This window comes from Pantherophis guttatus, chromosome 3 (assembly GCF_059756535.1).
Source record: "Pantherophis guttatus breed Tessera chromosome 3, ASM5975653v1, whole genome shotgun sequence".
Lineage (NCBI taxonomy): Eukaryota > Metazoa > Chordata > Lepidosauria > Squamata > Colubridae > Pantherophis > Pantherophis guttatus.
The window spans coordinates 131,639,340-131,652,419 of record NC_142065.1 but is presented as its reverse complement, the minus strand read 5'-3'; the positions used below and the strand labels follow the sequence as shown (position 1 = coordinate 131,652,419).

At 37.5% G+C, this 13,080-nt stretch overlaps 1 protein-coding gene across 1 annotated transcript in view; it reads left to right on the top strand.

The window, feature by feature from the left end:
- Positions 1 to 316: 316 nt before the first annotated feature.
- MYO10 (myosin X) overlaps positions 317 to 13,080 on the top strand; it is a 135,207-nt gene continuing 122,443 nt past the window's right edge. Inside the window, exon 1 of the mRNA XM_034411906.2 lies at positions 317 to 994. Within this exon, the coding sequence (XP_034267797.2) occupies positions 974 to 994 (21 nt within the window). The 5' untranslated portion in view covers positions 317 to 973. The remainder of the gene's footprint in view (positions 995 to 13,080) is intronic.

Below are 13,080 nucleotides of genomic sequence, written 5' to 3'. Positions count from 1 at the left end.
TGGAACAGCCAGGCGTTTGCAGAGGGATACCTCTACACATTAAGCTGGCTACTAGTACCGTACCGGAATGAGAAAGAGACTGGATCTGAAATTGCTTAACTTAATAGACCCCCAGACATGGAGTTAGGAGGGGACGGAGCGTCCCCAGTCATCACATCCAGCAGTGTTCACACACCTAGGTAGCAGCGGTTGAAACACACGAAGCGCGAGGAGGAGGGGTAAAAAAAAAAAAAAAGCGAAACAGGAACGAACGAACCAGAGGAGGAAAAAGTCGCTCGCGCGCCTCCTAGGTCAAAATTCCAAAGAGGCGCTCGCCTGGGATTGGCTGAAGCGCGGGCTTTTCGGGGCGGAGAATCCGTAATCTCGGCAGAGACTCCTCCGTGACCCGAGAGGGCCCTGGAGCAGCCCCCGCCTTCGCACCAGCAATAACGCAAACCTAGCGGCGTCCTGCCCGTAAGGTGTGCGTCCACCTCATTCACGCAGCCACTTTGCGCGGAGCGCTTTCTTGCTCAGGAAACTGCTTGCGGACGTCCTTGGTCCGGCTCCTGCCGTGGACTTTTTTTTTTTTTTTTCCTTCCCTTCCTCTCTCCCTTCCGTCTCGAACAAATCCAGCGCAGGCTTGTTCTTTTTACCCGTTAAGGGCGAGGAGGGGGTGGGTAGGTGGAAGGAAGCCATGTGCTACCGGGTTTCCTTCGGCGGCCGCTTCTCGCTGCGGCGTTGAGCCGAACAACCGCGTGGAACAAAAGCCTCCGCTCGCGTCTGAATGAACGTAGTGGGGGTCACTTGGCCGGTGGGGGAGAGAAGAAGAGGGCAAGCGAAGGCGAAGGGGGAGACCGCGGGATGGCAGCAGGAGAAGAAAGGGCGTGAGGACCTCCAGCTCCTTCGCCTCTCCAGAAGCCAGAATCGTCCTTTTGCCACCCATGCTTGAAGCCGCCTCTTCCCTTGACTCGACTCTTTTGGAGTTGGTGCAGCCATGAGTAACTTCTTCACAGAGGTGAGTAGGATTTGTGAAGGGAGCCGGGTTCTCCTCCGACGCGGGTTGAGCTTCCTTGAAACGTGGTTCACGGAGTCGCCGGGCACCGTGGGAAGTCTGCCGCGCACGCTTGCGTGGGTGTAATGATAAACCCCCGCTAAACTCCCTTGGGGGGTCGCGATCTCTAGGATGGCATCCCAAATTGTCCTGTGGGATTTCCAGAGGGGAAAGAAATATAGCAAGCCGCTTTTCGCTCCTTCCCGGCGATCCTGTCAAAGAGGGTTGGTTAAAAAATAAAATAAAAAAAAGTTTATTCTCTTAAGACCCGGACACGATGCGGAAAAGAGTGAATTGTAGACTTAACTTTTGGAAAGGAAGGGGGAAAAAATCAGTGAAAGTTGCAAGCCGGGATATGGCTTGGAATTTAAATCTGATTGCTTTCATTGGAACGTAAAATCCGGGGAGAGGGGGAGGAGGAGGAGATCTTACATCTTATTGAATGTGGTCCAAATATAGGACCATAGGTGAGTCGTCAAATCGTTACCTTTTCTGTAGGTAAATTGTCCAGGATGTGTATCATTACAACTGGTGGAAGGGGAAACCTTGCTTTCGTGGGGTGCGAATTGCAGCGTGTATGTGTGGGGCACATGCTCCCATTTCTCTCTCTTTATTAGGGATGTGCGGTGCAGAGGTGAGTTGCTTTTATGGAGAATCGCCTTGCTTTGCAATGCCTCCTTCCCTCCTATTGTTTGGCGCCCTGCATTTAGGTCAGTAAATTGGAGGTGGAGGGGGGTTTAGCCTTGGCCCACTGAGCACATTCAAGTGCCAGGAGAAAAGCGCTGGATTTGTAACATCAGTCCTTGTGTTGAAAATTTGTGGAAAGTTTACTTTTCCAGCAAGGCATATGAAGCGCCTAGCTTCTTGCAGGGAGCAGTCTGGCATTTCCTTACCAGTCTTCCTGCGAAGGGGGAATATATAGGCCACTGCAGGGGTTCAAAGCCTTCCATGTCAGCAGAGAGCCAGAAGGAAGAAGCAGATGGGGTGGGTGAGCCAAGAAGAGAGGAAGGATTTATTTCATTTTGGTCCATTTCCTCTTTTGTCTTCTGGTATCCAGTTTATAATGTTGACCAGATGTTTTGCCCCTTCCCATTTTTTTTCATATTAAAATTTTAAAATAAGCAAACAATGCTGGAAGAGTCTGATCTAAAACCTATTTTAAGGTTCCTTTTTAGTTTGTTGCAGATCTATTTAAAATATTTTAAAGGTGCAGAATGTTGACTAGTTCATGTACTGTATATTTTGCCAAGACATTTGAGCAATGCAAGGTAAAATCTCTCTTGCAGAAGAAAAGTGTGCGTGTTTAAGGCAGGATCAAGAAGTCTCATTGATTTTAGTAGAAGAGTCATGCTTTTAATTAAAAAGTGTTTTAAATATGTGCATGACTGGGCAAGAGTTGTCTCAGGGCAACTCTCTGGATTGATTTGCAGATTGCTAGGCCAAAATGATAGTTTATGTTCTGATTCAATCATTATTCTACTATGTAAAAATAGTTACGCTTGGTTAACTTTCCCTTCACTTCAAACCATACCTTTGGATAAGACTTACAGCAATCAAATGTAATTCTAAGGATTAGGGAGGATCTTGTAAAAGTTGAATTTGCATGATTTCAAAAAGCTTCCTTATATTGTATTTTACATAGTAAAATGTAAACTATTCCACTTGTATAAAGCCACTGGCAGATTGATATCTTGTTCATTTCCTATTTGTTTATTTGAAACTGCTCTTCTTCCTGATGTTATGTTGTAGGAGTAATCAATTTTTGGTAAGTGGAATATGACAGCACTTCTCTAAGGAAACAACAGACAGATCTGAATCATGCATTAGCTTCTTAGATTTTAATTTTTCTCTGCCTGACCTTGCAGATGTTGCTGTAATTCAGCAACATTTCTGTAGCTGATTAAGACAACAGTAATTACCTTGTGATATATTATCAATCCAGTTTCCAATTGTTTTAACTTGTTTCATTATTTATGGTTTAAGATGAAGGATGTCTCCAAATATACAGTGAAATGCATTTTGATATAGATATTTGTAACAGAGATAAATATTACCAGAAAAGACATGCCTTTTAATATACTTGTTTATCTGGAATTAACACACGTTGCAGCTATTCATGTTTTGTTCACTAGGAATTAAGCATGGTTTGAGGATGGCTTTACTCTGTACTGTTTTTAAGTTAGAGGAAATAACTTTAAGTATCACTTGATGCTAGAATTCAGTCTTAATTATTAAGGGTCTAAATTAGAGAATATGAGTAAATCAGGAATTGGCAAACTTTTTCTCTAAAGGACCAGATCTTGTACCTCTTGACGTTAAATAGCCCAGCAGCCATTGGATGGTGCCAACCCAACAGTAAGGAGGTCACTGATAGGGTACTCCTGCCCAGGGCACCTAATCTCAGCAACTCTCCCCCCAACTTTGAAAGTTGGGCTGAGACTTGGGCCTGGTAATCTGCCATCTGCCCATCTGTTTGCAATCTGTATAAAAATAGGCAGCAGGCCTTATTTGATCTGTGGGCTGCAATTTGCCAACACCTAGTACAGATGATAAAACAAACATTTAAGTATGTAATACTTTTCCTTATAGCTCCAAGTATGTATCAATTCAGTATTCAAAATGATTTGTTGTGTTTTATGACCAATTTTAAATTGTTCTGAATTTTTTTAAAAAAAAATTGCAAGATACTATGAACAAAACGGAGAGCTAGTGTGGTATATAGTGACTAGGGTAGCAAATTAGAAATTGGGAGACTGAATTGTTGTCCTATCATAGGCATGAAGCCAATTGGGTGAACTTGGGCCAGTCACTCATTCTCAGCCTAAGGAAGAAGGCAATAAGTAGACAACTTTTTAAAATGTTGCCAAGAAAACTGCAAAGACCAGATAGTCCCTGGAGTCAAAGGAGCTGCCAAAGATCAAGACTAATTCAAAGGCACAATAATAAACAAATACAAATCAATCATTACAAAAAGTTTAAATTTCATGAATGATGAGTTTACTTGATAAATCACTTAATACCTTTCTAAGGTAAGAAGAGTATTTGATATAAATTGTAAAAATCCTGTGTTTTAATGCTTCAATCCTGTAGTCATTTACCTGGAAATCTCAGTAACAACAGTGGGGCAGACTTCCAATTAAACATATAAAGCACTGTGATGTAAATATATTAATAAAAATCTAAAAATTAACATATCCTTAAACTAGATCTACTCTTCTAATTCATAACTTTTGTGTGTGTAGGCACTTTCATTTATATAGCATCCTACCAATACACCTAGGCTCATTATAACAAGACTAAATCAAGTGTTGGTTTAGTGTTTTCAGTGAATCCAACATTGTGGTTTATAACTCATAGTTTATAGTTAAGCATATTATATAATTCCAGGCAGTGGTGATTTGTTCAACAAACCATGGCTTGGTGCAATGTGTGACTATGGTCAGAATCTTCATTTAGCCCTCTGAGTGCTATATTACGAAATACCTCTGAATATGTAGCTTGGATGTTTGGTTAACATGTTTCTTGTTTGTTCAGTTATTCTGAAACAAATGCTTTTTTAAACAAATACTGTTGTATTTTCCAGTGCTGAAAATTATTTGAACAAGCCATTCTATTTGAATAACTAGGCTGTTTCACAGATAGGGGAATGATGTTCATGTGATACTGGATTTAACTCTTGAAGATCTAGGAACTCATATAAGGCCTTACAACAATTTACTGTATAATCTTGAATGATTCCCTTAGTTTATCCATTTATTTTCTGCCAAGAAGATAATATATCCCAACTATGAGTAGGATAAAGTATTTAGTATCTGTAAGGCAAGTTTAAATCATCTGTAATTTTTTGAAAGCAAATTGTGAGGACAACATGTTCTTCAGGTATTCCTAAGTCTCCAATAAAGACTTTAAGCAGCAGTTTTATATAGAACAACCTGAAAGAATTAGACATTTCGGCAGACTTGCAAAAGATTAAAAAGTTCATTCAGAACTACTCATTACAAAAAAACCCTCAAAACAGCAACACACATCATATTTGCCTGGGGCTTTCCTTCCTTGTGTTGTCTTCTTTGCCTTGTAAAAAAATCACAACTAAACATATTTTTACATTTTCAAGCATTTTTCTGCCTTTATTATTTAGCAGTTTCACCTGTTCCTTTGTCCTTTTTCATGTATCTGTTTTTAAAGTTTCTAATCTCCACACTAAAAGCACATGTAAATTATACTTTTTAATATATTTGCAAATTCAGGAAATGCAAATTTTCTGAATCCCTGCAGTGGCGCCCTCCAATGTTAAAAAAAAACCACACCTATTTTGTATAGACCTTTAAATCTAGGAAAGTAGAAGACAAATAATTTTCAAATATGAAAACATGTTCATATCCAGTATGACAGATCTGTGAGACAGATCTGTAAAGTAAAAAATGAGTTTCAAAAAGTAGGAATTATAAATTGGGGTTGGCAGTTGATTTTGTCTATATTAGTATTTTTAATCCAACATAATTGGAGGGCTTCAGATTGAAGGAGATTGTTGCTTAAATGGAGGAGGGATCAAATTCTTTTTAAAAATTGAATTGGATATGTACCTATAAGTCTGCTACTATATATATTTTGTATAGTCAGTTGCCATTCTGACCTTTTCCTTCCTAAAAGGAAACCCTTATTCTTTTTAGTGTTTTTTACTGCTCCCATAAGAAAAACCAGCTGCTGCGTATCTCAGAATGGTAATTAGTGAAATAAGAGTAAGGGGGTCTTCTTAAGGACCTAATCTGAGCCTTTTTTGCATCATTGGTTTTGAAGAAATAATGTTAAAAGCTGCATTGGGTGAACAGGAAAATAGATTATAACAAGTTGAATGGAATGTTGTTAATTTAAAAAAGTTAACTCCTCAATCTGGCATCATTCAGAGATACTGGCCTTGCAGTTCCCAGAATTCTTGGTCAGCATGATATTTCAATAAGCATTACATTATAAGAATCCTTAATACTCACTAATATTTTTATTGCCTAACTGCAAAGAGGAAAGAGGTTGAGAGAATCATATATAGTACATATCAGTGGTGGGTTTCTACTGGTTTGCCCCGGTTTGTGCAAACCGGTAACGGCGACGGCGGGAGGCTCCCTCCACCCACCCAGATGTCATCAAAGATGCTCTGTGCATGCGCAGAAGCGCCATGCATGAGCGAAGCGAGTAAGCACATGCTCACAGTTCCAAACCGGTAGCAAAGGTAAGTGAAACCCACTATTGGTACATATCATACAGGGCATCCAGGAAAGAAATTTAATCATCATTCTTAGCTTTTTCCCTGAAATAGGGGACTAGAAGGCACTTAACTTGGTCTTTGTTCCTTATTTGATGGTTAGTATTGGGAACAATATTTCATATGGCAAAGGATGAGAGACTTGGCAGAATTTTATGAAATATAAGTTTCTTGAGTTCCTACCATGAAAGATTTTCTGTAACTTTTTGAGTAACATAAAAAGTAGGAATCCATCTTTTCTAGCTTTTTTTTCAGGACTAGCACAAAAGGAAAGAAAAAGGAGTGTCTTGTGAAATTTTCACTTATATGGTTCTATTAATCTCATATTTGAGAGTTACACATGACTAAGTGCTCATTGAAACTGTTTTGCATTGCTTACTAATGAAAATTACTCACCTGAGACTAAGTGAGTAATATTTTGGAATAGTGCAGGTTTTTTTAAAAAAAGAAATGTTAATGTCAGAGTGCAACTTTGATGATTTCATTTAAGATCTTTTACATCTTCTGACATACTGCTACTACTTTAAACAATTCTTTTGTCCTGTTATAAAGAGAACATCTTGCTTTTAATCCAAATTTTTATTACTGAGCATAAACATACAGCAGTATGGCATTGAAATTCAGAAAAGCAAAGAAGCCGGATTCAGAAAGCAAACATATAATTGCTATTAGCTATAAAAATACAAGGAAGTTTTCTTGCTCTCCTACTTCACATTTATTTCAGCAGGGTTTCCTCGGGAGATCTTTTCTTCGTGGTAAATTGTATCTGTTTAAATCTATTGCTGTAACCATGACTAAATGCTGAGTTGGATTTTTGTACTCATAATTTTGAACTAATAAAGCCATGTTCACACATAAATATAATCGCAATGGGCAAGTCTTGTCTGGGTCATATTATGTGTCAAATCCTATTTATGTCTTGGAAAAATGATGTTGACACAGCTACAAATTTGAAATGTAAAATGAGTCACTAACTGTTCCTAAATCATCCTTATGAAATTGTGAATACTTCAGCTGTGTAATGTGGGTGATCTGACTAGATTGGAAGAAAAATTGTCTTTAGTTGTCCTGTTTCCAAGCCATGGAGCATCTTCAACTAATATGTGAAAGTGTTCTGGAAATAGTGGTCAAACATCAATTTATATACACAACTTACTATCAACCCACATCTGGAGGATGAAAGGGCATGTTCAGTTAATTCTGATAGTCAAAACAGCAAGATTGAATTTTTGAACTGTTTGTTGTTAGTTGTGAAGTCATGTCCGACCCATTGCGACCCCATAGACAACGTTCCTCCAGGCCTTCCTGTCCTCTACCATCCTCTGGAGTCCATTTAAGCTCACGCCTACTGCTTCAGTGACTCGATCCAGTCACTTTGTTTGAACTGCTACAAGGACAATATTAGGTTTTTGATTTATTTTTATTTTTTAAAAACAGGGCTTGGCTATAATCAGATTAGGAAAGGCCTTTATTCTGCAAATGTTTAGGCCATTCCCAACTCTTTGCATATTTTCTGTTTTCCTGGGCCATTTGGCAGGTACCTGTTGATACAAATTTTGGAGGTGGTTATGATGTGAGTTCATCTGCTTAATAATTTATCTCCTGAAATGATATATATAATTGAGAAATCTAGTGCTCTTTTTTCCTGTACTGATGACATTGTACTTTAGCAGGTTAGGTGCTGCATTTTTTCCCAAGTACCTTGCATGCCTCTTCAACTCAAAATGTGCAGTTTAGGTGCAATTCCTTGCATCCAAATTAGACAATCAAGTATCAGTGGAGAGGGCTGAGTTAAGTATGTTCGCTGCTAAGAATCATCATTTCTTCTTCTAAACTAGAGAACTAGTTTAATTGCACTATGAACTTCTGTTTTAAATTGTTTTTATTTAGACTGTTCGATCATTTGGCTATTTAATAAAAAGATTGGTGAAAGTGATACTGTTAACATAGATAACTACATGGATATTTGTATTAAGCAGTTTATTTTGCAACATTGAATAAACAAAATGTCATTAAAAACAATATTTGTGACTCCTTGTTCCACTTTTCTTCGTTACCTATTAGGTAGGCTAATAGGAAATTGTGATATAGTGAGTGCCAAAGTCACCCAGTTAGCCTCCATAGCTAAGAAAAGACTTGAACCTATATCTTTGCTAATTGAGTAGTTTAACCTCTACAACACATTTGTCTAAATAAAGTACTTGTTGAATGTTTTATTAATGACAAAAGTAGCAATTTAAGTGCAAGCTGTATGGCTTCTTCTATTTAGAATAATATTGCAATATTCTAGGGGGAAAAAAACCAGTGTTGCAAGATTGCAGAGTTCAAGTCAGGACAAGGTACACCAAATATGTTTTGCTTGTTATGTTCAGTTGTGGTTCTGTGATGAGTTGCAGGCCTGTGTAGTTTTCAAGAGATTTTTGGAGGTGTATTTTGTTTTGGGAGATGGGTAACTAAATTTGCATATTCTTATTTTGAGCTATATGGATATACAGATGTCAAGCTATGGGACTTAAGTTTATGCAGTGCATTGTCTCAGGAAAGCTTTTCTTAGAATGCTTGTTTAAAAGCTGTAGATGAAATGGAATGGTTGAATCTTTCTCCATGGGAAAAATGTTGGGAGAAAAAAAACTAGCCACAAGACAGTCTCCTTTATATGTGCTGTGGTTCATCTTAATGGACTGAACCCCCATCCCAAATGTTTGAAGAATACAGGCTCTTTACTTCCTGGTTACAATGGTGCAATTCAAGAGTATTATTTAATCTTGCTGGTTTGTATAAAACTGGCTGTATGGGTAAACAACAGTTCCCTTATTTTTTCCCCTACCCCCTCCAGACAAAATTTTGGAGATTCGTCATGTGATCTCATATAATCATGTTATGAATGTTATGTTCTACAGGGAAGATCTGGCTGATAGAAACAGAGAAATTCACCACATAGTGGCACACTGTCATATGATAAGCACTCCTCAATACAGGTAGTCCTCGATTTACAACAGTGACCCTTCAAAGTTACGACACTGAAAAAAGTGACTTATATCCATTTTTCACACTTATGACCTTTTCAGCATCTCCATGGTCACATGATTTATATTTGGATGCTTGACAACTGACTCACACTTAAGAGTCTCGGGATCATGTTTTCACCTTTTGCAACCTTCTGACAAGCAAAGTCAATTGGGAAGCCAGATTCACTTAACAACCATGTTATTAATTTAAGAACTGTAGCAATTCACTTAATAAATGTGGCAAGAAAAGTTGTAAAATGGGGCAAAACTCATTTAACAAATTTCTCATTCAACAAAATAAATTTTGGGCTCAAGTGTGGTCGTAAATTGACGATTACTTGTATTACATTGGGAGATGGAGAGAACTTGTCAGCATACCATTTTCATTTACATTCCAATGGAAAGCATAATATCTGTTCCTTTTCTGTTTGAGTGTCTTTCCAATTTCACATATGTGCAGGAACATATAGGATTAAGAGCTACTTTAATATGCTTTCACAAAGAAGGAAAACAAGCTAAAAGCTCTTATAGTTTGTATATGTTATTCCAAAAACTGGTATTTCCTGTTTTTTCTCCCAAATGTGTACTAAGCAGAAAAGCAATACCAGTGAACTATTTGTTTTTTTAAATAATAGAATAATAATCTGCCACGAGAAGTGATTTTCCCCCAGAAATAAACAAGGCAGGTTATTTTTGTGTGAGCTGGCTACTATTAACTATTGCAGCTGAGGTTTTTCTTAAAGATTTCTGATTTTAATATGTTATTTGAAGTAGGGAAAATGATAGGTTTTTCAGATGCATGCTTTATTTTTTTTAAAAAAAAAATACACACTAACTGCTATTAAAACAATAACATTTGTCTGAATTATGGGAGGCCTTATTTTTCCTGTGAAGGGATCTAGTATTTTGCCATGTGTTGAAGTGTCAATTAACATGGAGTCATTGCTATATACAATTTACCATAAATATTTTCTACCATTCTGAAAAAAAATAATAGCTATGGTAGAAAAAAAAATAATGCCAGACCAGCAAAATGCTAACATTGGACAGGTTATCAATAATGAAAAAAAAATCCTGAATATAAACATAATTGAAAAAATAGTTTGATGGAAATATACTGCAACTCTTACACTTCTACTTATTTAGAATCGGAATCTTCAGCCTTAAGAGTCTAAAAGTTTCCTTTGCTGATGGCAAAGTACGGTATTTGAAGAATACATTCCAAAACAAGCAGGGGGGGTCCTTGGTGCTCTCTGAGCTTGATAGTTTTCTTGCAGATGTTTCATTATCCAAACTAGGTATGCTGTTACCTAGTTTGGGTAATGAAACATTTGCAAGAAAACAATCAAACTCAGAGAACACCAAGGATTTCTCATTTCAATCTTGAGCCACAAATATTCTCTTTTATTGATACATTACAAAACAACATGTTGAAATTAACTATCGAAATGAATTCAACAAAGCTTCTAAAAAGCACACCAAAATGAGGAATAAAGTGAAATGAAGATATAGCAATAGCAACAGCACTTAGACTTATATACGGCTCCATAGTGCTTTACAGCATTCTCTGGGTGGTTTACAGAATCAGCATATTGCCCCCGACAATCTGGGTCCTCATTTTATGGACCTCAGAAGAATGGGAGGCTGAGTCAACCTTGAGCTGGTCAGGATTGAATTCAAGGCTGCAAGCAGAATTTCCCTGCAATACTGCATTCTAACGACTGTGACGCCCGGGCACCAGATATAATAGAAAGAAAAGCATATTCCCAAATCCACTAATAACAAAGGATGCATGATGCCATGGTGCTAAGAACAGCAGTAAAGATGAAGATCTGTTTGTCCTAACCAACTCCCTGCTAGCCTATACAGAAGAATATAGACAGGATCTTGGAGAAAGTATATAGAGACTATTAGTAAACTATGAGCTCAGTCTGGGAAGACAAGGAAGTCTGAGAAAGTAGCATGAAGTTGCTCCACCTTGATTTTCTTAGATTTTCTTACATATTGTAGTCTGTAAAGTAGAGGTCTGGTATTTCTTGAGAATTTCAGGACCTGGTTTAGCTCAATGAGCTGACAACCTTGGTGGTGCAGCGGACTAAAATGCTGTTAAGTAGCACTTAGCTGCCAGCTGCCTGCAATTACTGTGAGTTCAAATCTCACCAGGCTCAAGGTTGACTCAGCCTTCCATCCTTCCGAGGTAGGTAAAATGAGGACCCGGATTGTGGGGGCAATAAACTGACTTTGTATAAAAAAGAACACCGTTTAGGGGGAGCCAAAAGCTCTACTAAGCAGGTATATACAAAAGTATGACGGCTATTGCTTAATGCATTGTAAGCCGCCCTGAATCTCCGGAGAAGGGCAGCATAAAAATCGAACCAATAAATAAATAAAGAGCCTGTAGTACAGTAGACTAAAGCACTGTCATTAACAACTGCTGCTTGCAATTACTGCAAGTTCAAATCTCACCAGCCTCAAGGTTGACTCAGCCTTCCATCCTTTCAAAGGTAGGTGAAATGAGGACCCAGATTGTGGGGGCAATAAGCTGACTTTGTATAAATATACAAAAGTATGAAGGCTATTGCTTAACGCATTGTAAGCTGCCCTGAGTCTCCGGAGAAGGGCAGCATATAAATTAAAGCAAAAAAATAAAAAATAAAATAAATAAGCCTGCTACCTTCAAATAAGATGGGAAGATGCTTGCCACTGTTGAAGATTCAAGACAGGATCTATACAAGGAATTTGAGATTTGGGCATCAACTTGAACTACAGCTCCCAGTAGCTATCCACAAATTGTAAAAGTAGAAAATAATATTTTTACTGAGTATCTCAAACAAAACAAAGTAAAAATCAGTACATATGTTTTAAAAAAACTCTTTTTCTCTCTTGACTGATCATTTTATATCCCAGCTATGCTTAGAACAAGTTCCTTGGACTGACCAGTTTAAAACACAGGCTACATAAATCTACTATGAATACGCTTGTATGTACAGTAGATATACATATAATGATTTTGTAATCATAGAGAATGAGTATGTTCTTGCCTAATGGGTGTGTCATTTATGGAGCAAGCTAGTTAAGCTGAGCACTCAAATACAAAAGAAATCTATTCAAAGTGCAAGTTGTAATTTTTGGAAGGTTGGTTTGGAGTAGACATGGTAGATTATCAATTCATGCATTCAAAAATGAAATAGTACCATTCATTAACTAATGAAAGACTGTTGCTCTACCTTCTCTTGCTCATCATTTAAACATAAGTGACCTCCTTGGTTATTACCCTCAAAATGTAAATGTGGCATTTATTCAGCGCTGTATTGGTGCTGTTAACAACACAGAACTGCTGATGTTAATCTTAGATTAATTTATTTCAATTTTAGTGTATAAATTACACTTTAACTCTGGCTACCTATTGTGTGCCTTATGGCATACAAATATACTATGGTAGTTGCCAACATATATGATTTTTGTTCTTTTTGTTCGTAAAAAATACCTACATATATTATGTGTGTAGATATTTTTTAGGAAGGAACAAAAATCATATACTTTGGAAACTATCATAGTCAAAGAATATAATGAACGGAGAATGGCACCTGAGATTAGAAATTCAATACAAAATCGAATTATTTCATGATGTAAAATATCACTATTCCAATGAGTATCTGTTTTGATAGATCCTAGTTTATACATATCTAGAAAAAAAAACTAAGAGAAATGTGCTGTAGCATTTTCTTTTCAAGAACTGAAAAAAGTAATTGCTGTTGTTTGCTTTGAATATCAAATAGGAAGAA